We start from the raw sequence: 26,325 nt of genomic DNA, 5'->3' as shown, positions 1-26,325 counted from the left end.
CTGAGCACTGAAGAATTACTGCTTTTGAACTGTGGTGTTGGAGAAGACTCTGAGAGTCCCTTGGACTGCAAGGAGATCAAACCAGTCAATCCTGAAGGAAATCAGTCCCGAATGTTCATTGGAAGGATTGGTGCTGAAGCTGAAACTTCAATACTTTGGCCACCTGATGTGAAGAACTGAGTCGTTGGAAAAGACCCTGATGCTGGGATAGACTGAAGACAGGAGGAGAAGGAGATGACAGAGGATGAGATGACTGGATGGCATCACCGACTCGATGGACATGAGTTTGAGTAAGCTTCGGGAGTTGTTGATGGACAGGGAAGCCTGGCGTGCTGTAGTCCATGGGGTCACAGAGAGTCAGACATGACTAAGGGAAAACACAGGACACTGGTCCCAGATCCCTGAGGTGCATATCAAAGGAATGGCTTCAGTGAGCCCAGACTCTTGCATCTCCCCATACATAGAAAAGCTCTAAGTTCCTTGGCTTGGGATATCTGGTTCTCTTTAACGTACAAAAAAAAAATAAATAAAATAAAAACTTTTGACATTCAAGCTACCTGTCCTTTGTTGCAGAGCTTCTATATAACCTGGTTCCTCCCTTTGCCTCCTCGGAGCAGCTCTATCAGGGTTATTTGAGATCTGCCTCCCAGGTTTGAAGTTCTAAAAATTTCCACGGAATAAAACATAACTCTGAACTTTTAGGTTGTACGTGTTTTTTCAGTCGAAAACCATTAGAAATCTTAGTGGAGAAAGGCCTTATCAGAAGAGGAAAGGGATAGAGTTATTTATGCATAGAATCAGATTTTATTTGCTCACTGCTAATTCTTATAATCTCAGCATAATGATTAGAAAGCACCTGGACAGATTAAAGAAACTGTAGTATTTCCATAATGTTATTTTTACAGGCAAGTAATATTTCAATTGTCTGCAAACCTGGATTACAAATGAAGACTCAAAAGAGCAGAACAATAAGGGAAAGCACAGAGTAAATCAGAAAATGGGTGTGGTTGGATGAGAAAAAGGGAAAGCCTATGTCACAAAAGGAATTAACAGAGGAAGAAAGTGGCCCACCCAGGAAGCTGGAGAAGACAAAAGGAGCAAAATGTAGAAAGCCCATCAGGCTGTCACAGCCTGGTTCTGAAGGAGACTTAGACGAACATAAATTCTCATGAGTGTTGCTAATCTAGAGGAGGTTTTACAACTTGCATGGTTGTGCTTTTAATGTTTCTTTCTTTCTTTCTTTTTTTTTTTTTTGTTTTTGGAAAGCAGAGTGGGGAAAACACAATGGTTTTAGTTTCCAATATGAAAACCTAGTCCTAATTAACATTTGAAGTCCAATTTTCAGAGATTTCAGCTGGAGGGTCTAAAGTCAAGCCCTGGACCCAAAGGGGACTCTGGACAAACCTAAAGCCATGCCCAGATCTCCAGCCCGGTGCAGAGATTGCACAAAACTGGCAGAGACATTCACAAATAAATCTCATGGGGACTGGAGTTTGGCAGCCAGTGAGCCTGGAAGACAGTGCCAATGTAAGCTAATTTTCATTTTTTCTCTGGATTTTAGCACGTCTAACACATATTTAGATTTAGATTTGTGTGAACCCACACAATTCCTACCAGAAGTGGAGTAGCTGTCCTCATTATTGGCTGCTAGGTCATTATTATTTCTACCCTAATTAACTCCTTTCCACTCAGATACTGAAGAACTTGGCAAGAATGTAAAAGAAAAGTAAGCTCATGTGATTTGTCTTCTGAGAAGCAAGGGAGGGGTTGATTACCATGTCTGATTTGTAAACAGCTAAAAAATGGCAAAGAGAAGTTTAATTGTTGGCTGTTATTTAAATGACAAAATATCAATGAAAAGGAAATAAAGAGAAGCTAAACAACTTTGCAATCACACAGTGCCTAGAGTGATAAAGTTTGGGTTGGAACATTTGGTTTTCTGAATACAGGTATCCTTGAAAAGACTCACTTTTCTCTTTTTAATAAGGAATTTATAAAGACATACTCAGGTGATTTTCTTTCTTTCTTTCTTTTTTTCCTAGAAAGATCAGTAGCAATTCCATGAGTTCACACTTCAAAGATCAAGTTTTGAGCATGTATTAAAAAAAAAAAAGTGTGACTATCTAGTGATGAAAAAGGCATTACTAAAGCACAGTAATAGAGATAAACCATACAGATAGAAAGGATGAAAGTTCAAGAAAAGAATGGCTGAACAGGGGTTACTATGCGGCCGAGTGAAGGCTTGTATTTATAAACCTTAGTCCAAAAGGACCACACATCAGGTAGAAGCCCATAACAATCACTTATTTCTTGGGTATTTATCACATGCAGGCTAACCTGTGACCCTCTCCCACCCCATCCCTGATCATCCCATTCAGATCTGCACCCAAGTATAAAGCACTTCTCCTTAAAGGGGCATTTTAGTCTGACTCTAGGTGCTCTCTACCCCCTGGCTTAAAGTTTGGGAAAGAAGAAAAGGTGCAATAAAACCTTGATATTCATGCCATTATTTCTACCCCATGTAATATATATAGGCCCCCACATCCTAGAGGTACAGCCTGAAAAGACAGTGCCCATGAGTGATCCTGAAGCACGTTGACACAGCTGACAGGGCTATCATCTGGGATACAAATAAAAGAAAGGAAGAGAGAAGGCCAAGACAACACAGAAGAAAGAATCTAAGGAATGGCGGAGCAGATGGAATGAATTAGTGATGGAAGCATTGTTGATATCAGCTACCAAATGTGTAAAAACAATACAACTGCCCACCTACATTTAAGTAAATGCAGCCAGTGAATAAGAAATCAAGGCTAACCAAGAAGGCCACAAATCTGAACTGGAGTTCTTTAAGAGAAAAACTCATGGGTATAATCAAGATCAAAATGTATACAGAAGGGAAAAGTCCCCAGTAACAAGAGAGATTTGCAGTTATTTCTGAAAAATCAGCATGATCTACATTCTTCTGGGGCCACTTTGAAGGCCCAAATGACACCCAGCCCTGGGTCCATCTCCATTGTTTACTGAACCTGGTATCTGAGCAACAAGTTTAAAAGATAAATTCTATCCATCTAATTGTAAAACTGAGGAAACAATTCAGAAAAATTAATGGACTTGTCCAAGAAACACGTACCAAGCGATGAAGCTGAGGTTGAAGCCCGTCTCCAGACCCCTGACAGCCTCCTTTGGCTCCTCCAGGCTGCCCTCGTTGCAAGGTTTTCTGATTCTAAGCATCACAGGGTTGTATTCTCGCCTTCTTCTTCTACTCCTTCCCTACCTTTCCCTCCACTGTGCTACTCTTCAGAAAACTGACACTATCATTCTCAATTTGAGACTCTCAAAGTCAAAGTCTACTCTCTCTGCTTGCCTGTAAAGGGGAAGAAGCAGGAGTCATTGAAGAATTAGGCCTGTGCTTTTCAAGGGAATAACACATATCCTATCACTAGGAGCTCATAGATTGTTGGAAGGACGGACCTGTCATATAATCTTGAAATAATGTGATAAGTGAGATGACAGGCATTTACAAGGATATGTATAAGAATTTATAGGAGAAACAGTAGCATGCCCAGAGAAACTTACCTGAAATATCCCCAAAACTCTTTTAAAGTTTTCTACAGTTTATCAGAAGCCTCTAGAACATCATTTAACCATGGCCATCTTCAGTATATAATAGTATTCATAAGACTATAGACTGGGTGTATGAACTGTTTCTTGAGTCTTAATATTTATATATTGTTTCAATAAGATCCCATCCTTACACATTGATGTATATTGTTCCTTAGCCAATACTGCAACAAATATGTTACATTACATGCTACTTATGCAGCAACTTAAAATCAGTTATTCCACTTGATTCTCACAGAAGTTTTGAGACAAAGCCAGACACATACTGTATGCAGTTAACAAAGGTAGACTCAGAATTTGAACCTAATTCTTCTGACATCATTCTGTTTCTGTCCTCCTGCACGGTTCCCTTTTTGCTAAAAAAGGAAGAGCACAACTCTACAAGAACTTGCAAAAGGTTGAAGAAAAACTATCAGAAATTGTAAGCCAAAATGGGTGCTACTTGGAAGCACAATGAACTTGCAAGAGATACATGCTCAAAGAAAAAGAAGAGCCAAAATGTAGGTCAGTGGACACTCAATGTTAATTATCCTACAGGAAGTAAGTTAGTCATTTCTATCCAAAAGGAGGCTGGAGGTGTGGCCTTTATTTCCTTTGCATTCCCTAAAGAACAAGATGTTCTTAATTTAAGTGGAATCTAGGACTGTATATTTTGTTAGAATTCATATATATGACTTTTGGGAAGGAAAGAAGAAAAGGAAGGAAGGAAGGAAGGAAGGGAGGGAGGGAGGGAAGCAGGAAGGGAAAAAAGATAGAAGGTAACACTTATATGACCTGATAGTATTATGTGTTCATGGATGCAGTGACAACTCACTTCAATTATCACCCCACAAAATGAGGAAAACCCTCCCCTCTACAATGGATCAGGAAGGCCCCCTGAAGAAGGGATAGGCTACCGACTCCAGTATTCTTGGGCTTCCTTGGTGGCTCAGATCATAAAGAATCTGCTTGCAATGTGGGACACCTGGGTTCAGTCCTTGGATTGGGAAGATTCCCTGGAGAAGGAAATGGCAATCCGCTCCAGAACTCTTGCCTGGAAGATCCCATGGACGGAGGAGCCTTGTAGGTTACAGTCCATGGGGTCACAAAGAGTCGGACACGACTGAGCAACTTCAGTCAGTTATATATACACAATTATAATTTATTTAATTATTGTACAGCAAAAACCAAGACGACACTGAAAAGCAATTTTCCTCCAATTAAAAAATAAATTAAAAAGTAATTAAAAAATAAAGAATAAAAACCACAGATTGATGGGTCCCACCCCCAGAGCTTCTGATTCAATAAGTCTGGGATGCGGCCTAAGGATATGTACTTTTAACATGTTCCTAGATGATGCCAGTTGTGCTGGTCCATGGGTCACACTTTGAGAACCCCTGGAGTGGGGGTACCAACAGATGTGTGGTGGTCAGTCCTCAGCTGTGCATGATAGCAGTTGGGCGGTGGGGGGTCATAAGGGGAACACAGTTTTGTTCCTCGTCACATGGGCAAAGGGGCTGAGAGCGGCCTGGGACGCTCTGGATACCAGAGCTTGTGCTGGGCTCAGCGTGGAGGGAGGACAAATGGGGAAAGCTCTGTGTTGTAACCTTCTGGGAAACACGGACGCCAGCTCCAGGGCCTGCTGTCTACCCTCCCTCTTGCGATCATGCGTGGAAGCAGCAGAAGGGAATTCTCAGGATACCTTTGATCTCGTCCCAGAGTCTTCTGTCTGTTTATCTCCCTCCTTCCCCGGCCTCTTCTTCCCCCTTCTTCCCCCCTTTCCCGGGGATGAGTCACTCCCCCTCCTCCCCACCCCACTGCCATCTGTTTTTCTAATGATGGCAGAAGATGAGCTGTTTTGTTGGCCGACACCGTAACGAAGCACGCTCCAAGCTAGCGTTTTTCCTGATGCACTCTCCAGACGCTAGTTTACTGGTATCATTTCCCCACCCAGTTTTCTCTTTGTCTCAAACCCCACCCTTTCCCCCTCTTTGGCCTCACAGAGATCCCAGTTTCCCAGAATTAGATCAAGAGAAACAGAGATACAGAAGAATGGAGAGTTGGGTGTGTATGACGGGAGGGTGCTAACGTCAAGGGCAGTTGAAGAGCTCCCTCTGGCGTTTGAGGTGCAGCCAGAATTAGCATTGCTGCTAAGGGCTGAATTACTTCCAGTGAGAGGTCTGGATAACAAAGGCTGCTGTGACTGAGGCTAGAGGACTTGTATTTGTTACTGGCTATTCCCTGGGTGAGAGGATGTGTGTGTGTGTGTGTGTGTGTGTGTGTGTGTGTGTGTGTGTGTGTGTGTGTGTGTGTGTGTGTGTGTGTGTGTGTGTCCATGTCACTGGCTATTCCCTGGGTAAGAGGGTGTGTGTGTGTGTGTGTGTGTGTGTGTGTGTATCCATGTCAGGATTCCTTTGCCATGCTCTGTAAGCAAGGCTCTGCCTCATTCTTGACTCTTCCTTGTAATAACTTCCCTTAACCCAGTGAAGGAATTCACAGACCCCTAACTTCCCCACTGGGAGGGCGATGCCCCGTGTGAAGAAGTAAACAGGATTTCTTGAGTTGGTAAAGATCAAGTTTGGGTTAATCACCAGTGGACTACAGGTCCTCCTTAGAGGTTTCAAACTGAGATGCCTGCGTGACCCCGGCAGTTGATGTCAATGAGAGAAGCCCAGAAGGTAAGAAGCTACAGGGATGCTAAGGATGGTGCTGAACTGGAGGGCAGCGGCCCTTCTGGCATTCTAGCTGCCACTCAGATCCAGTTAATTGTTGCCATGGTTGCCACATATTCTTGTTTTTCAAGAGAAAAATCTTTGCACAAAGATTTTATATTTATTTTTATTTGGTGTATGTAAAATGTTACCTGAACACATATGACTTTTATGTGGAAATCCCAATTTTTAAGCTTTAGCAACCAAAACAAAATTGTTTTTAAGACACTGCCCTGGCCAAACCCCTGTCCGTGGGCCATCGAGCTACAAAAGTCTGATCTAACTAAGCTCCAGTGAGGCCGTTAGAGAATCCCCAAACCATAAATCATTCTGACTTGCTTTTAACTTTATTTTTTAGTTAGTCATTTAAAATGGAATCCTGGAGATTTTGCTTTAAAAAAAAAAGGCAAAATCAGAAATCCAAATATCTGTAATTTGGGGATTATGGAGCTACATGTAAGAGATTGAACAGAGGGCACTGAAGCAGAGAAAGGGCAAGATAGTGAACCAGAAGGACTCAAATCCCTGTGAGCTGAGCAGAGCAGAGAGTGCTGGTCTGGGTTTGAGGAAGGGGGGCATCTTACCTCGCAGGACTGGATGCAGCGGATCAGGAGGGGGTCCGGGTGCCACTGACGCCTCCCAGTGCACACGATGCTCTGGAAAGGAAGAGGGAAAGACCAGAAAACCAAAGCTGAGACCCCAGGTCAGTGAGAGGAGGGGCACATTCCGAGCTTACTCCATCACCCCAACCCCCTCCCTGAGGAATGAGCCCCAATAGGGCTGCATGAAGAGGTCAAAGGCAGCTGTCCGGTCCTTCCCTTGAAACTGCTAATCCACCTGGATGGAGCCAAGGTAGAAACTCTTAGCGAAAGGAAGTTTTCATCCTCTTCATTGTCTTCACCCTCCCAGAGCTATTAAAATTTCCAAAGTGGTGTCAGTGTGGTTAAAAAAAGCATCCTCGTGTTGAGGTTTGACAGAAAGCAACAAAATTCTGTAAAGCAATTATCTTTCAATTAAAAAATAAATAAAATTTTTAAAAAAGCATCTTCAATACTAAAATGACTTTATGTTGGCTCTAGGCACAATATTGGTCCCACTTGTTTTGAAATTTTAAAAAATGTTGCAAGAAACTGTGAGATGGCTGTGTTGATCAGGAAGCACCATGGAGTTTTAAAGGCTGAGAAATAGAGCTTATGCATAAGAAGAGCCTTGAACTAAAAGTGGGTCTCGGGAATCCTAGATCACTAGATGTGAGTGCCCAAGAGAGGAGTGGAGGCCAAACAGCACTCTCTGCAACTCTTCAGCACCATTTATCCCCTTCCTGTGAGAAATGAAAGAGGGTCTATGCACTGGACAAAGACGTTTAGTGTGAAACCACCAGCCTGGGCAAACTTCAGGAGATAGTAAAGGACAGGGAATCCTGGCGTGCTGCAGTCCATGGGGTCACAGAGTCAGACATGACTGAGTGATTGAACAACCCGACACTGGGACTCAAAATGGCACCAGCTTTAACTGGTGAGAGCGTAGAAACGTGTTCCTGTGTTCCTGTTAGAACACTGCTGACTCCCTCTAGTTCCCAATGGCCGTTTGCTAAGGTGACTTTAAACAAACAGTAATCTGCTCTTTGTGAATAAAAGCAACTCATGTGCATGGAGGTTTCTTTTCTTCTAATTTTTGCATTTTACGCTTTCAAAAGATATGCTTCAGGAAAAGAGAAAGTCCCATGAGAGGTTTCAAAGAGAAAGAGATTCTCTCTATAACTGGCTACTGATCCACCCATTTGCGGACCTTCATATGCACATCTTAAATTCAGTACAACAGAAATTCAGGGAAACCATAAGAAAAAAAAAACGCACTGTGAGACATGAGTTTTACATTAAATAGTACCTTTAGTAATTGAAAATTATACATTCTAGAATGCTAAGACTGCACAGCAATCAGATTGAAGACATTTTCATATATTAACCTACAGGTATATGAATATATACCTCATAGTCAGTTATGAAAATGGGAATCTGCAATGTTTTTCTGGAGTTATGTTACTATAAACTAAAAGTCCTCCTTCACAGTTTCCCAAGAGAGGAAATAAATACTATAAATCTTAAAAAAACTTTGATATTCAAAACTCTATACTGTAATAATGTAGAAGATGACTTTGCTTAATTTATCATTGTGCTAAAAAAAAAAGAAGGATTATTAAATGTATACAGTCATAACTTGATATCCACAGGGGATTGGTTCCAGGACCCCCACAGATACCAAAATCCAAGGATGCTCAAGTCCCGTATATAAAATGACATACTATTTGCATATAACATCTTATGTATACTTTAAATCATCTCTGGATTACTTATAATACCTAAAACAATGTAGATTCTATGAAAATAGTTGCCTGAAAGCAGCAAATTCAAGTTGTTTTTTTTTAACTTTCTGAATTTGTTCCCAATGTTTTATCATCAGATAATGGTAATGGCAAACACAATAATTTGAACAGCAAATACATAGCAACTCTATTCCTTCTTGTTCATTGAATTCACTAAGGACTCCCAGGTCCCACCCTAGTCAGTCAGTCATTCATATCAAATGTATCAGTAGCTTGGGGCCAGATTCCCCAGGGAACACGAGAGAGCTGAAGATCCATCAGTCCTCTCGCTGCCTCAGAGAGCTCAGAGTCTATGGGTGAGGAGTTAGCTGGAAGTCCATCAGTTTCTCTACACAAAGGGAAACTCAGCCTTAGCATCCTTGCATGATTCCTATAGCTAGAACTTGCCAGAACCCTCTGACTGGATCAGCTTCTCTTACGCCCTTCATACCTTCTACACCATCCATCACCTTCATAAAGGCTGGAGCACTCACCTTCTAAACTGAAAAATTCTAAACATATTTTGCAAAGGAAAAAAAAAGGGAGGAAAAGAGTCCATCTCTACTTTTAATTCTTTTTCTCCAGTGCTCTTTTCTCTTATTATTTTTATTTATTTTTTACCTCTTTGTATTATTATTATTTTTTTTTTACTGTGCCATGTGGCTTGTAGGATCTCAGTCCCCTGATCAGGGATTGAACCCAGGCTACGGCCTGGAATCCTAACCACGGAACTCCCCTACACCTTTGTATTTTTACGTAACTTAATTTTATTATTATGTGATATATGTTCATTGTATAAAATATACAAGGCATTAAAGGATACACATCTCCCTCCTACATCTGTTCCTCAGCTACCCAATTTCTTCCATCCTATTTTTAGTTCTTTTTTGTATCATTACAGAGATAGTCTATGAATATACATATGTATATTAAATTATTTCCTCACACAGATTGTAAAATACTGCAATTTTATTTAGTGCTTTATTTTATTATTGTTTGTCTGATTGTCTTACTTGATTTCACTTCATAATGTTTCTTGGTGTTCTGTTCATTTTATGGTATACGGGATCCTGCATTCTATTGATTGCATATTATTCCATTTCATGGATGTACCCTTGTTTAATCACACTCATATTAATGGATATTTAAGTTATTTTCAGTATTTTGCTCTAACAAACAAGGCTTATGTATAAATCATTTCATACATGTGCAACCACATCTGTAGAATAAACTCATGATAATGGAATTGACAATAACCACTTCAATGATTTTTAAAATATTCTCTGATTCAGTCTTAAGGTTAATTCAGAGTGGCAACCTCCTTAATCTCTGTAAAAACTGCATCTGTTTCTGGTACTTGTGGCCCATGCTTCCTAGACTGCAAACACTTGTGACTAGAGACTGTCTCCAACTCATAACCTTATCTCAGTGACTTAGAGAGAGACAATGTTTACTAAGTAGGATGATGTATTTTTAGGAGGTTTCTTTATCTTCTGGCCTATGAAAATCACTCATCTCATAAGAAAAGATCTGCATACAGAATTAATTGTGTAACGACTTACTAATTGAAATTGGTGGAAAATGTCGAATGTTTTCCAGGTCCTACATTTTTATGTGCACATTTGTGGTGGTGAGCTGAAAGAGGGATGTGAAACAGGAGAGAAATTAGGGAGAAGCTGTCAGAGAAGGGCCAGCTCCTGGTGAGGTGTGTTAAATTAACTCAACAAGAAGGCCATTATGCCAAGATGGCTCTAAATACCATGGTGGCCTGTGGAAGCAAACCAGAATCTAAGCCCATCAATGCCTCAAGGTTATGAAACTGAAACCAAAGGACAACCAATTAGGCTTTAAGCAAGAACCAATCAATGATTTCCTTACTTCACATTTGCCTGTTCTCTTAATCAAATCTCTCCCCAACACCTCCTGGTGGACTCCTCCTAACCAGTTTCAGTTTGGCATTGTCTAATTCAAATTGAGATTTGTTTCTATAAACTCTTAAAACCTTTAATAATATGTCTCAGTTTATCTTTTAACAGTTCAAAATGATTTTTTTACTTCCTGGAATATTTTTTGACAAATTATAATCCTACATATTATATTTGAAAAGTTATGGAGAATAATTGAAAAAATAACCTTATACCCTCTGCCCAGCTTTATCAAATTATAACATTTCACTTTATGTGCTTCCAGAGTTTAAGTCATTAGAGGTTCAGATAAAGTCCCCTATATGTGTCCCTCCAACATCGTTTTCCTTCCTTTCTCTCTACTGGTAACAACTATTCTGACATTTTAAATTATTATGTCTACACATTAGTATATGATTATGTAGTTGTTATACTATTAGCAAGCTACTTCTCAGATGAGTCAATTGTGAACAACTAAGTGCAAGGATTTTTTTGAATTTTTCAAAAGGAAAAGATTCATGAGAAAACCAGTTTAAAGATTTTCTTTTGATTGAGCTACTTTAATTTTTTTAAAAATCAAGGGAAAAGAAGAGAAGAGAGGAAGGAAGAACAAAGGGAGAGCAGATGGGAGAGAAGAAAAGGGGGTAGAGAGAGGGAGAGGGAGGGAGAGAGAGAAGGAGACAGAGAAAGAGAGGAAAGGGAGGGAGGGAGGAGGGGAAGGGAAACTAGCTAAGGGTTATTCAGATGGTCATAGGGCTGTATGAAGGCTGTTGCCTGTTTAAATGAGTTGCTGAAAGTCACAAGACTGATGGTTAGCCAACATTAAGGTCTAACAAAAAATTGCTCAATTGTTTTTTTTATCAGGAATAGTTACTTAACAGAATGGGCAACTAATCACATCAGACCACAAAGTTCTGCTCCTACCCAGGTTTGTTATGATTTCCTTATCATCAATCCTATATATGTATGCAGCCCTAAATAAAATACAGTGTTATTCTGAATATTTATTTGGACCATAGCACATTACCCTGCAACAGGCTTTCGGTTCCTCTTCCCTCATCTTCCAAGACCCCCTTGTCTGTTCTCCAGAGAAGAGGAAATTGATGCTTGAGACTTACTCAAGCAGAGAGGGAACAATTCCATGCTTAAAACAGATGAAAAAAGATCTTTGCATGACTCACATTGAAGGATTTGTTCTCTCATGGTGTACGGCAAGTGTCACTAGGGCAGTTGCACATAATTGCACCTCTCAAGAGGACACTCGAGGTGGGGGGAGGGCAAGGAATAGGAGACAAGGGGACACCAGGAGGGTGATACCAAATAGTAGGGAGCTATGCCACTGAAGGGTACTGTCTTTTTTCCTTCCTGCTTTTTTCTTTCTCTTAAAACTGTTTGGTTTTATTTGTTATTAATCCTTCTGGGACCAACTTGGGAAAACAAAGTCAGAAATTTTAAGATTTGTTTTGACTGAGCAATTCTGTCGATGAGCTGAGGAGTTGAGAGAGGAATCCCATGCAGTGTTGAGAATTTTTGCAAACCTAATGAGTGTAGCCCTCCAGGAAAATCTCATTAACTTGGACTTCCTAATTATGATATATTAAATAATTCCTAATTATGATATACTGGAAATAAGTATCATCCAATCTGAGAGAACTGAATTTATGATACAAACCAATAGTGGAAATGAGATGTTGTGATGGATTCTTTTGTATTTCAGAAAGAAACATTAAAAAAAAATTCATTTACATGCAAATAATTGCCATACTATGTGTTTTTAAAAAAAAAAAAATCTCTCCATGAAATCTGGTTCTCAGAAGACCACTTCTTTATAAGGTAAGTCAAAATGCCAATTTTCCTATTTTAGAAAGGAAAGTCACAAGATATAATAAAACATTCTCTAGACACAGTGGTTAAGGACAATAATAAAAAAAATTAATCTTATTATTTTTTTGTCGCTCAAAATGGGTGGGAGCCATTCTCTTTTTCCAGCTCTTTGGTTTTGCACAGCAACTGCCTTCTGAGCAACAAGTGAAATGAATCTTGCATTGAGGAGGAGGTCTAGAGATGAAGATGGGGCTTCTCAGGTGGCATGAGTGGGAGAGAACCCGCCCGCCAATGCAGGAGAGGTAAGAGACGCTGGGTCCATCCCTGGGTCAGGAAGATCCCCTGGAGGAGGACGTGGTAACCCACTCCAGTATTCTTGCCTGGAGAATCCCATGGACAGGGGAACCTGATGGGCTACTGGTCTACAAGGTCACAAAGGATCAGACGGCGACTGAAGCAACTTGGCACGCATACATGGCGATGAAGGTGAGACATCATTCTTATCCCTAAGACTCTTACAGTTTGGTATTAGAGTGACAGAAAAGAGGAAGAAGAAGGGGAAATGAAGAAGATGAAAAGCAGGGATGAGAAAAGCACAAAGTGCTCTCAGGGGAAGTCCACATGGAGCTCTTCCCATACCCTCAGCTCAGGCCCCCTAGGTATGAGCAGCGACGCTGACTGCACAGCTGGTGGCTCCTCTCTGTGCCAGCTGCCAGATTCCACTGCTCAGTCACGTTGACTGGCAGGAATTTATCTGACAGCCCAGAAGCCTTTTTGGTCTATGTCCTCTCTCTCTGCAAGGTCTCTGCTGACGCCATCATTATAGAAAAGTCTATGTTCGTGGACGTCTTAGGTGAAGGAGGAAGATGTTATTACAACAGCAAAGGCTCAGACAGCCCATTTGGGAATTTCAAATCCTTACTTCAAGTCCTTACTTTCAAATCCTTACTTTCCTAAGCCAGAATGCTCTTGAAACATTTAGATATAACATAATAGTATATGTTCATCCTTACTCTCTTCTCAAACTCATAACCAAGACATTAGATATTGCTTCTTTAGTCAGAGGTATTCCAATAGCAAGCATTGAATAGCCATTAATTGTCTTCCCAGCTCCATTTGTAAAAGGCACAGGAAAAAAAAAGCCTACATGCATCAATCTGTACATACACACACACTAACAAGCAAAGCATAAAACTTGGAGAACAATATTTCTCTTTCTTATAGATAGCTGGTGATATCTTTTCATAGATGTAGGAAATTTCCAAAGGTGAGATTTGTACTAAGTGAACACAAATTCCATTTTTACATAATTCAGAACTATGTGCAAGAAACTGAATAACATTGCAAAAGTGTTATTTTGAAATTTTACAGCAACCGTTTGAGAGGGTAACAGGCAGGAAGGTCAGAGGTCCCCAAGTGGCAGAAGGAAATGAACTGCAAGTGGCAGAGGATTTTGTTTTTGTTTTTCCTTCTCTACACAAAATTAAGTCTTCTTTTAATTCTGTGTTGATGATACCTGATTCTGCCTAGAGCTAACCAATGCGTTTTCCTTATGGAAATATTTTTCTTAAGTTATGTTAATGAAACTATATATTTGCTTGGGAATCTGCCCTTTCTTCAAAATGGTTCTGCTTAAGGCTAGCTGTTTTTTCTTTTTTCAAACCTTGGGCTGATAATGGCTCAATAAACCAGTATTCATGTCAATCTTATGGCTGGGGTGGGTGGGTGGGAGGACACACCTCGTGCTATCCTATCTCAAAAGTGCATATGATAGGAGAGGGGCCTGGTGAAACTCCCTCAGCCTTGATATCTCTCTCACCTGATTAGCCATGCCAATAGACACAAAACACCTTGCTAAAGACCAGCAAGTGGACACTCTTTCTGTCCCCTTATGATGTCTATATCAGAAGCTTTCCCTATCTCTATTATACTTTAATAAAACTTTGCTACACAAAAAGCTCCAAGTAGTCAAGCCTTGTCTCTGGCCCCAGATTGAAATCCTCTCCTCCAGAGGTTATGGATCCCAGCATAACACATGGCTCTCAGCAGCAACCTTTCACCTTCAAGACAGAATACCACTCCCATTCTTGCCGCTGAGTAGGAAGAGGCTCCAAGGGGTAAGTCAAATAGTATTTGAACCCAGGAGGGCCTCACTCTTCCTTTTATGACAGCTCACACGTGGAGTTGTTTTTCATCAAAATTCCTTACTACCCAAGTTCTCAGAAATTCTTCCTTTAATGAAAAGTATATTATTCTAGGACTCAGCTATCATTTTCAGGAGTAAAATCCAACAGAATCCCCAAAGACAGGCAAACAAATTTTATAGGAACCTGAAAAGTATACTTGATTGTTCTTTAAAAACAAACTCACAATAAGGAAAAGCAGTACTAAAGGGAAATCTCTAAATTATTTTGTTAGACTTCATAGGGAGGGAAGGAAAGTGTGGGAATGAGGAGGCTCTCACGGTTGTGACAAGGGACTTCCTTTCTATTTGATGGGCAAAGTAACCCAAATGTATAGCAGACTACAGAAAACACAGTGATTCAGAGGAAATCACTGAACTTGAAGTCAGAAAACTTGGTTGCACTGCTCTCTCCAATTCTTGAAAGCCATGCAACCTTGAACAGATCATCCAACAATATCTAATTTGTCTGTGAAATAAGGATAATAAAATCTCTTTCCCCTAGTTTATTGGTTTATGAGAAGATTCAAATGAAATTATAGATATCTAAAATATATATTTTATATATACAACTTTGCAGGCAATAAAGTGTTATCCAAATGTAAGACATCATTTTTATTACAAAGAATGAAATCATTGGAAGCAGACTAGAGAAAATGATGCAATTTAATCCACTGCTCTATTGTCTTGCCAGATACCAGGTATTTGAAGTATGGGAGATAGCAAAGGTTTCCATGTAATAGGAGATCATCATTTACTAAACAAATGAGGCAGGCTCCAAATAGGTGTGCTTTTACTTAAAACTTTTATGTTGCCAGAATTTAATTTTATAATAGCAGGGTTTTGCAAAGTTTTACAATGGAATTACTTGGGGTGCCTGGTAAAAAATACATGCCCCAAGGCATTTGCGAGCCTCTCCGAAGAGGGGAAGACAGGTCTGCTCCGTTTACAAACTAGTGATTCTAAAGGACACCAAACTTGAGATTGAGTATAATATGGAAAATCCTTCAAGATAAATCGATGTAAGCCATGAAGCTTTTACTTGAGGGAGTGAAAGTGAAGTCGCTCAGTCGTGTCCGACTCTTTGGGACCCCATGGACTGTACCAGGCTTCTCTGTCCATGGGATTTTCCAGGCAAGAGTACCAGAGTGGGTTGCCATTTCCTTCTCCAGAGGATCTTCCCTACCCAGGGATCGAACCCGGGTCTCCCGAATTTGCAGGCAGCTGCTTTACCCTCTGAGCCACCAGGGAAGCCCTACTTGAGGAAGATTTTCATTTGATACATTTAATACAACTACTTTGGTGTAACAGGCACTTCTTTGTGAGGACAGGCTTAGATCTCCCACCCCTCAAGGGCCATTGAATACTGCAAAATGGCAGACATTACGGGTTCATCTGCAGATAGTGCATAATTTTATCTCTGAGGATCTGGGAACACAAGCGCAATAACCTCATCATTGTCTCCTGTGCTTCCATTGACTTTTTCTTGTTTTTCTGTTTTAATAAAGTTTCAGTTCCCTAAAGGTGAAGCATCCCATGCAAGCTTCATTTGTAAGCAATCCTTCTTAATTTCATTATATCTGTTAAAGAGTGTGGTGGTTAGTGACTGTATGATAATGAATATTAACATTGGATTAACCCTTGGTTTTCAATATAAAAAATATTGATTTGGGGATTCAGGAAATATCAATTATGCTTTCAACCCTTGAACTTCTGACCTTTGGGTATTTTTAGGAACAAATTACTCTTTCAAGGTAAGGATGAAGGTAATTTTGTCAGTTACTTCAATTGTTCCACTACAGTGTTGGAAGCAGCTAATTTAACTACTTCACTTTATTTTGACTCAGAAATATGACACAAGTCTCAAGGGTGCCACTAAAGTAATATTGCTGCTAACCGTATTGCCCAATGTGACCCACCACTACATTATTTAGTTGCATCTCCAAATTATAAAAAGCATGGTGTGTCATTACAGATGAGAAGAGGCAGGCAGAAGTGAGGGGAAGCAGCTTGTCTCCAGTAGGAATGACAACCAAGCAAGAAAGATTATTATGCATCAATCACAAAATTAAATTCTAGGCATATGCTTCTCATCTGTTACTCATACTAGTTTTATGAGTTAAGTATTATACCTATTTTACACACAAGGAAATGGAGGCACAGAACAGTAAAGAAGCCTAAAATTATGTAGCTCGTGAAGAACAGAGATTGTGAATAAAAATTCAACTTTTTTTTAAACACAACTTTTTTATCCCAAGATCTACAGTGTTCCTTAGATGTTATCATCCTCAAAATTATGCTTAGATAACCTATTTTGCAAAACCAGGAATTTACTGACTAGACCGTACTCATGATAAATGCAGTGATACAAATGATAACATTTGATGTTTGGCTTAAGAAGAAAATAAATTCTGCATTTTCTCTCTGGGGTTTGCAACTTGCAATTGACAAGGATATAATTATATATAACTGTAGGAAGCTGCAGCAACATACCCAGTTTGAGGAGAAAATATGTATTTACTTCCAAAGGAGAAAATGATGCCATAGCAATTTCTTTACTTACTTGAGCAACATTTATAAGACACCTACATTTTGCCCAGTGCTGAAAAAGGAAGTAGGAATATAAACATGAATAAAATCCTATGGAATAGAGGTAAATAAATAATAGTGACTCCCCTGAAGGACCGTGGAGAAAGGAGAGGTTTTAATAAAACAGAAGATATTGTTTTCTAGTTTGGAAATAGTCAAGTCTCTGCTGTCTTCATGAAGAAAAGTGAACTGCTCTTCTCTGAATGTCAGAAAGTGGAGGTGGAAGAACCCCTCTCACTGAAAGGCCTGCACTCTGGTCTCACAAATCCTGAATCTACCGACTGTGCTCATCGGATATCTTGTTGGGCAGATGCTAAAGTAAGTGTAGAAGAGTTCCTGAAGCAGTTCATCTCCCAGGTGGAGAAAATGGGTTGTAAAAGTTCCAAGCCTTTCCCCCCTTAGCTGCTTATGGAGAAAGAGAAGTCTTCACATGAGAAGTTGAGCTAGAGGGAATGACAGGGGCTACGCTGTCTGACGCTCCAGGAACACGAGGCGGAAGTCCTTTCTTCAGGTATTCTAATTCCAGCTAAACCTTCACAACACATTCTGGGAGATGGTACAGAAAGTCCGGAAAGGCCAGGGGATGGGCGAACCAGGCAAGGTGTTTCTCTGGCTTTCTCCTTTCTACTTCCAACCGGATTTCCCAGAGTCCATCCCACGGGTGCACAGCGCTCTCTGTGGGGTCAACAGCCTTAGAGGAGTGCCCCGCGCGCTGCAGGCTCTCGTCCATCTGCCTCTGTCCTAGCCCGTCCTTCTAGCTCCCATCTCCCCTCGCCCCCACCACGGCACATACTCTAATCTCAGACACACAGAACTTCTTACCCACTAGAATGTTCCCTTCGATCATAGTTTACGACCCAAAGGAAAAGCTTCCTGGTCTATTGCTCCTTCCCCAGCTCAGCTCCAAGGTCTCCCCTGGTGGCTCAGATGATAAAGAATCTGTCTGCAATGCAGGAGACCAGGGTTGGAAAGATGCCCCGGACAAGAGAATGGCAACCCATTCTGTTATTCTTGCCTGGAGAACGCCATGGACAGAAGAATCTGACGGACGACAGTTCATGGGGTCTCGAAGAGTCTGACATAACTGAACGACTAATGCACAGCACCCCCCAGAGTTCCTGAGCAGAAGAATTAGTTGCTTCCTCTTGGGTGTTCCTACAGTTCTCTACCACAAACAAGGCACTTCTCATGTTGCATTATTATAAATGTTCATTTTTATGGCCAGATTGTAAGTCTTGTAAACAGAGGGACTCTCATTTTTCCCTCTTCATATTCCCAGCACTTAGCATAGTTCTAGGGCACACGGTAAGCCCCAACAAGTGTTTGCTGAATGACTGAATTGATAGGGTCACACTCCTCCCACCCCCCACCCCTGAATCATACTTGTGTATCTGTTCCTTATCCTCCTGCTTTAACATACATCCTCACCAATAACACAGCACAATTAGCCTGTGAGGAAAAGGGAGCAATCTGAGAATGATTTCCAAATGAAATGTGGTACCTCTCTAGAGTCTATGTCTTGGTGACTCTGCAAGAACAAACTTCTAAGGTTTTTGTTTATTAGACAGTTTAATAAAACAAGCCATCTCCCCAGGCTTTCTGGAGACAGCCCCAGAAAGGTGGGGAGATATCCCCACTCTCCCATTCTAAGAAGAAATAATGTATTACCACACTATCTTCTCCATCTTTCTCTTTTTCATTTATTCATTTCACACAAGTATTTATTGAACCCTTACTACATATTAGGTAGTGTTCTAGGATCCGGGGATATAGTGAGTGAGTGAGTGAGTGAAGTTGCTCAGTCGTGTCCGACTTTTTGCGACTCCATGGACTGCAGCCTCTCAGGCTGCTCCATCCATGGGATTTTCCAGGCAAGAATACTGGAGTGGGTTGCCATTTCCTTCTCCAGGAGATCTTCCTGACCCAGGGGTTGAACCCGGGTCTCCCACACTGTAGGCAGACGCTTTACCTTCTGAGACACCAGGGAAGGGGATATAGTAGAGAACCATAATTTTTCACTGATCTTTTGATCTTTTTATCCTAGTGGCAGAAGGAGACTGACTAATATATAGGATAAATGAGTTAAATATATACTATGCATGTCACGATAAATCTTAAGGAAAAAAAGATAAAAGAGGGAAAAGAGACAAAAGCGTAGGGGAGTTAACATTTTAGATAGTGTAGTCAAAGGAAGCCTTCCTGACATTTGAGTAAATTTCTGAAGGAAGCTGAGGAGCAGGTCATGAAGATATCCAGGAGAAGAGCATTCCAGGCAGAGGGAACCACAGGGCAAAGGTCCTGAGGGGGGATGTGTCTGGTATGTTCAAGAATCAGCCAAGAGCTACTGTGGCAAGATTAGAGGGAGCCAAGGAAGGCATGTGGGAGGGGAAGTCAGGGAGGTAAAGGTGATCTGAGGAGGCCATGGAACCGAGAACCAAGGATTCAGAAGGACCAGCTGTGTGGATGTTGAATTCAGTAAGAGTTATGCCAGTAGTATTAGGTAAGGCCAGGAGCTAATGTGGTTAAGAAACCAGGGGAGGGACATCCCTGGTGGTCCAGTGGTTAAGAATCTGCCTGCAAGTTAGAGGACATGGGTTCGATCCCTGGTCTGGGACATGCCTCAGGTCAACTAAGCTTGTGCGCCACTGCTAAATCCTATGCACCGTGGAGTCCACGAACCACAACTAGAGAAACCCAATGCACAGCACTGAAGACCCAGCACAGCCATTAAAAAATAAAATGAATTAAATAAATAAAGTCAACTTCTCTTACTTCCTTTCATCATTCTTTCCCTGTTTTCAGTTTTTTTTTTTTTCATTATTTTATCTTTTCCTCTCTACCTTTCTCTTATCTTTATTCATAACTTTGGTTTATCCTACATTTTGCTGTTTTCTTTTTTAAAAAACTTTTTATTGGAATAGAGTTGATTTACAATCTTTTTTTTTTTTTATTAGTTGTAATTTTCTCTTTAAATTTCCTTCCTGTGCTATCATTCTTTGTGCCTCTCAGTCATCCTTCTATATTCTTGTAAACTTTCCTTTGGATATGGGTCATCTTTTGTCAAGCTTTTCTCTTTTCTTATTTATTTTCTGTCCTTCTCTCTAGGAAGGATCCATGTGGTTGTTCGTTCTAAGGACGCTTTGAAAGCCTCTGAAATTACACCTGGGAATATGCTGCCGGTTAAGAATTGCTTAGTGGTCTTACCTCCTTAGCATATAAAAATGACTCTTCCCTCACCTGTACTCTGACGGGTTCCATCCAGTGTTCCAGGGTGTCAGCAGTGACGTTCTCAGGAAGAATTACAGGATCACTAGGGGGGACGACACACGATGGGGAACACACTGCACCTGAAGGAACAGAAATTTACAATGGACACTTGAACTTCGTGCATCTCAGTCCTTCACATCTTGGAAGCATTAGCTTTGTTTTGCAAAAACAATTGTTTTGTACATGGTGTTGTTGTTGTTCAGTTGCTAAGCCAAGTCTGACTCTTTGCAACGCCATGGACTGCAGCACACCAGGCTTCCCTGTCCTCCACTGTCTCCGGGAAGTCTGCTCAAATTCACGTCCATGGAGTCCGTCATTCTACATTGTAGACCACCTCGTTCACATGGTCACAGGCAAGGCTGATCCTCACTGACTACACACCTGTAGGGATGCTCCTATGCTCACCAGTAAAGAACCACAGCACCAAGTTAACTCCCTGGCCCCAAGCGCTCTTCCCCTTTCCGGTCACATATACCCCTTCCTCTAGAATCCCTGAATCTCTGTACGACCCAGCAATAAAAGATTTAATTCCTGCTCTGCAAACTTCTGAGACCCCACTCCAGGACTCGGGCCAGGTAAGGTCTATACTGATTGGTTGATGCCTCTTAAGTATTTTTAATAGCATTTCTGCTTATATGATTTCCTGAAGCTGATAATTGCAGGATCTATTCTCTAAAAACTTTACTAACTGGGGAAAAAATGGCCCAGAAATCATGAAGGTGGATTTATAATGCCTGCAACACTGAATATCATTACTCTGGTAGCCAAGAAACCTATTGATTAAAAGAGGAAATGAGGAGAAATCAAAAGTAGAGATTTTGGTCCTGTGGTAGCCTTTCAAAGGAAAATCCTACTCTCTTTCTTTGTACATGAAGTCTGAGAATCTCCTAAAATTCTATTCAAAGAAGGCAGACTCTCAAGCTTCTCTATTACCTCGTCTAAAGATTTGATGATCTCTAAGTTTCTTTTCAGCTTTATCTCTATTACTGTTTTACACTGACTTGTATAACTCAAAGAATTACATGACTCTTAAGGACTCTACACATGTGAGTGTATGATACATTAATGTAGAAATTAGAGGGTGGGAATATAAGAATTCTTTCATGAGGCACCACGTGAGAAGCACAGTCTCAGCATCTTACTACTCCTTGTCTGGCCACAAGATTTCTCAGTGCAAACAGCAAATTGAAGATGGTAAAGAACAGTCTCAGAAACTAACAAACTTTCTCATTAACTCAAGTTTTATTTACTGGCATTACACACGTTAGAATGACTTGGAAAATTTCTCCTTGCTCATGCAATTAAAAACTTAGGGTTAGTCTCAACAGTTTTTTCACAAACAGGATCTCTTTTCTATGATGCTTAAGTTCAGACAGAGTCAATTTGAGTTAATTTCACTTTAAATTATCCCTGGCCACAGAGACTTTTAACTTCACTTGCTTCATAATTCAAAAAGACATATGCACCCCAATGTTCAGTACAGCACTATTTACAATAGACAGGACATGGAAGCAACCTAAATATCTATCAACAGATGAATGGATAAAGAAGATGTAGCACATATATACAATGGAATATTATTTAGCTATAGAAAGGAAAGAAGTTGAGTCATTTGTAGAGACATGGATCGACCTAGAGATTGTCATACAGAGTGAAGTAAGTCAGAAAGAGAAAAACAAATATTGTATATTAATACATATATATGGGATCTAGAAAAACGGCACAGATGAACCTATTTGCAGGGCAGGAATAGAGAGACAGACATAGAGAATATACATGTGGACACAAGGGGCAAATGAAGGGTGGGATGAATTGAGAGGGGACATTGACATTTATACACCACCATGTGTAAAACAGATAGCTAGTGAACCTCTGGTATAACACAGGGAATTCAGCTTGGTGCTCTGTGATGACCTAGAGGGATGGGAAGTGGGGTGGGAGGAGGTCCAAGGGGGGGGGAATATATGCGTACATATAGCTTATTCACTTCATTGTGCAGCAGAAACTAACACATTGTAAAACAACTATACTCCAATTAAAAAAAGAAAAGTTGTCCCTAGGTTCTGGAGCCAGGTTCACCAAAGAGAAAGCATGGCTGCTGATTCAGGCAAGCAAAGGCAATCTCAAATTGCTTCTTTTGGGAACTCTGCTCAAGTTACAGCAGCAGAGAGAAGGAAGCAGGTGCCCAGTGAGTGTGTGGTATGTGGCTACACATTCCCACCTTCCCTCCTGGAACTACAGCTCCTACCAAAAATCAATCCATTTTCCGGCTACACTGGGTAACATGACTGAACACTACACAAATCGCTCAGTAGCACCACCAACACTACACACGTGTGGAGGAGTGAAAAAAAAAATTTGTCATAAATTTCATTTTAACTGAAGCAGCTAAAAGTCAACTTGAATTTCTATCCACTCCTTGGGCAGAATGATGGATTTGATCTAAGATCCAGCCAGGCCTAATAGAAGGATTACTTGGGAGCAGAAGTCAGCATCTCTTCCCAAACATACCAATCCCATATCCTTGTTCACACTTGTACTCCACAAAATTCAGCTCCGAGGTGGGTGGTGGGCACTCCCCTTGCAGGTTCTCACATAACTTGAACTCCTCAGTCCACAGTCCCTCCTTTGTGCAGAGGATGGGAAGCTAGAATATCAAAAGTTGAAGACATGGATATTATAGTTTTGCTAACTTTTACAGTGTGGACAAAAGTGGTCTGCTTAAATGGTAGCATTCTCCAATTGGAGAACCTGGATTAAAAGACACCATTGAGATAATAAACTATGTTGCTATTGACTTTTCCCCAAAAAAGTCAAGACAAGTTTTTGCTGTTTTGATGTGAAGGAACCATGAATAATTTTGTCATTAGAAAATCATTAACAGTGTGTTTTCCTTTGGATATAAGGATACAGCAAGCTACCAAATGTGACCCATGTATTCTGAGATAGCTTTGGGAAATTTTTTTCCCAGATGGTGTCATTTTTGCATTGATCCATTCATACTCTCCCACAAATGCTGCTTGTGACAAACATCAGATTTTTTGCAAGACGAGTTTGAGCCAGTGGGACTAATTCATAATTTTTCTGAAGGTGCTTTTTGCTTTTCTGTCTGCTTAAATGGACACGTCATAGCTTCTTTTTGTCTCATCAAAGTTCTATTCCCTATCTCTACGTGTTTGCTCATTTGTATAATGAGCAAACATGTCCCCAGTAATGTCCCCAGTAATCTTGGCTTCATGTCCCCAGTAATCACCAAGTATCTTATACGCAGAACATAGAGAATAGCACTAACTCACAAAGCCCAAGAAAATAAGATTTTAGAATTACAGATAACTCTCCCTTCATCCTGCCAACTCCTTGAGCCCTTAAACAATTAGTGCAGGCAGGTGTGCTTGATTTCCCAGGGGACTCATTTCATGGAGTATTCTTTTCACATGTGTCCTGTAGTCTTTACCTTGGAGTACTGAACACTGAAATAAAGGCATGTGCCAGGAGAGAAGGTAAGGTCATTGATCTTTGCTTAGGAAGTCTGCTTAACTTCCTGTCTCGGGTCTGTGTAGGGTACTTGAAAAGCTTCTAAAATAAAATTGATTTTAGTCGCGTAACCACGATAAGACTGTGGTTTTTGTTTGAGACCTCTTGCGCCAAAATCCTAGGGAGAACAACAGTCCAACAGCGCTTTCAGCTTTGCCTTTGCTGAGGAATTTGTATTTCTGTGCAAGACTGTTTTCTATTAAAAAGTATGATACCAGCATTTCTAGCCAAGTTAGTTTGGGGGAAATCACATTGCCAAATCAGAATCTGAGTCTTTTTGCAGTTTACCCAGGTATCTAACCCATCAGGTTGCTCTTCTTATCCAAGAGGAGAGAATATTCCAAGAACGTAGTATCTTCTGAATTCCCTATTAAATGATATCAACATCTCTGGTTAGAATCCCAACTTAGGCCCTGCCTGTTGCCATTCATTTAGATTATTTTATTCAACATTCCTGGATTGGTCACCAAGATTGGAGCACAGCCTGATCCAAAATAAAGCTCAAGTCATCCTTACCCTTTTACTTTCCTGGTTACAGTTGAGCAAACACTGGCTGTCGAGCTCAAAGCCATTGGTGCATTCATACATGCCTTCAAAGACAGGGGAGGGGGGCTCGCACACCACGGGGACGCAGCTGCCTTGCTCCCAGACTCCACCCTCCAGGCACTGGATCTTCAGGGACTTGCTGATAAGACAAAACAAAAGAGTCCATCAGAATCCTCAAGGAGGTTATGGGAGAAGTCTGGACCCTCAGCAACACGGGACAGGGATTAGCCAATAGACAATAGCAGTCGGTTCTTGTTAGCCCAGTGTCTTAACTCTTCATCCTTACTTCTAAGCCATGGAAGGAAAAACAGTAATAATGCACTTTATGGCAGTGATTGCATTAGCTATTGTATAGTAATATTGGTATATTCTTCTCCAGAGGCTTGTTAACTATCTGTGCCGCGTCTAGATTTTGCAATTGGGTTTTCTCTAAGGTTGTCATCTTGGAGCAGTCTCACACTTCAGTGCACTGGGAAATACCAGGTAGGATGGCGTACAGTAAATGTTATCACACACTCAGGGGACTGCCCAGAAATCATCTGAGGATCATCAGTATTAATATGGTAATGGAATCAATGAAGCTGCCAATATTTATTGATTCTCCAGAGAGGAGAGAAGATACAGCAGCAGGGGTCTTCTTAAAACAGAAGCTCTTACCCTGAATTTCATAAGGGCAAGAGTATTGCTGGAAATGACTGTGGCCATTTTGTTTGCTGGCAAGTCCATTTTTTTTTTTCTTGGAAAGCGTTCATAGCTTTCATCAGATTCTCAAAGTAGACATGACTCAATACTGTCCTGGAATAATTGCCCTTCCTTCCCATGCAGAGATACGGCCTCCATCCAAAGTAACTGCATTTGAGGTAGTCGATAGTCAGTAGGATTAGGTCTTACCATTTCGAACTCCATCCCATTTCCCTCCTAACTCATTGCCAAACTGAACGTGCTTTCCATTTGCTATTCTAACACATCCAGTTCTGATTCAGAACATTCCCAGTCAGATAATCTTGTGATTCTAAAATAGAAATATTCCTTTGTCCATTGATTCAAGGGCTTCCCTGGTAGCTCAGTGGTAAAGAACTTGCCTGCCAAAGCAGGAGAAGCAGGTTCAATCCCTGGGTCAGGAAGATTCCATGGAGGAGGAAATGGCAACCCACTCCTGTATTCTTGCCTGGGAAATCTCGTGGACAAAGGAGCCTGGCCGGCTACAGTCCATGAGGTTACAGAGTCGGACACGCCTTAGCGACTAAACAACAACAACCAGTGATTCAATCACATGATGGCCTTGAATTGTTATTTTCCAGTATCATGAAGCCCTTTTAAAATTTAAACATGGCCCTCACCCACACACTTTTAATGGACTTCTGTACAATGCCTCCTGCATGCTTTGCCAGTATTCTAATATTATACTAGTATAACATTTATCAAATTATTTTATAAATGTGTATATGTTTGTCTTTCCCACTAGGTTGGAAGCGGCATGAAGGCAAGGATTGTGTTTTATTCTTAATTTCAATTCCCAAGAACAAAAAAAAAATCTGTCTTATATTAGGCATTAATGAAATATTTACCAAACTGAATTATTTAACCAAAACTCACAGTGCATTAAGCATACCGCAGAGCACACTAAATATTTTAGTAAACCAAATCACCAGGATATCCCTACTGAAGTAGTATTATCATTCCCATTTCACAGATAAAGAAACTACTCCGAGATGTTCAGTAATTTCACCAAGATCCTACAGCCCAGAATGCAGTTGATTTTGAGTAATTTAAATAAATTTTAATAGTTTAACATTATAAATTTTA

The 26,325-nt window shown here is 40.7% G+C and overlaps 1 protein-coding gene across 1 annotated transcript in view; it reads right to left on the bottom strand.

The window, feature by feature from the left end:
* PAPPA2 (pappalysin 2) overlaps nucleotides 1–26,325 on the bottom strand; it is a 294,762-nt gene that overhangs the window by 33,204 nt on the left and 235,233 nt on the right. The window contains exons 17-20 of the mRNA XM_065936954.1: nucleotides 24,490–24,658; nucleotides 22,951–23,086; nucleotides 20,410–20,519; nucleotides 6,896–6,967 (exon numbers count right to left, since the gene is read on the bottom strand). Coding sequence (XP_065793026.1) covers nucleotides 6,896–6,967; nucleotides 20,410–20,519; nucleotides 22,951–23,086; nucleotides 24,490–24,658 — 487 coding nt within the window. The remainder of the gene's footprint in view (nucleotides 1–6,895; nucleotides 6,968–20,409; nucleotides 20,520–22,950; nucleotides 23,087–24,489; nucleotides 24,659–26,325) is intronic.

This window comes from Muntiacus reevesi, chromosome 5, assembly GCF_963930625.1.
Source record: "Muntiacus reevesi chromosome 5, mMunRee1.1, whole genome shotgun sequence".
Classification (NCBI taxonomy): Eukaryota; Metazoa; Chordata; class Mammalia; order Artiodactyla; family Cervidae; genus Muntiacus; species Muntiacus reevesi.
The sequence above is the reverse complement of the archived record's forward strand: the minus strand, read 5'-3'. Positions and strand labels throughout refer to the sequence as shown.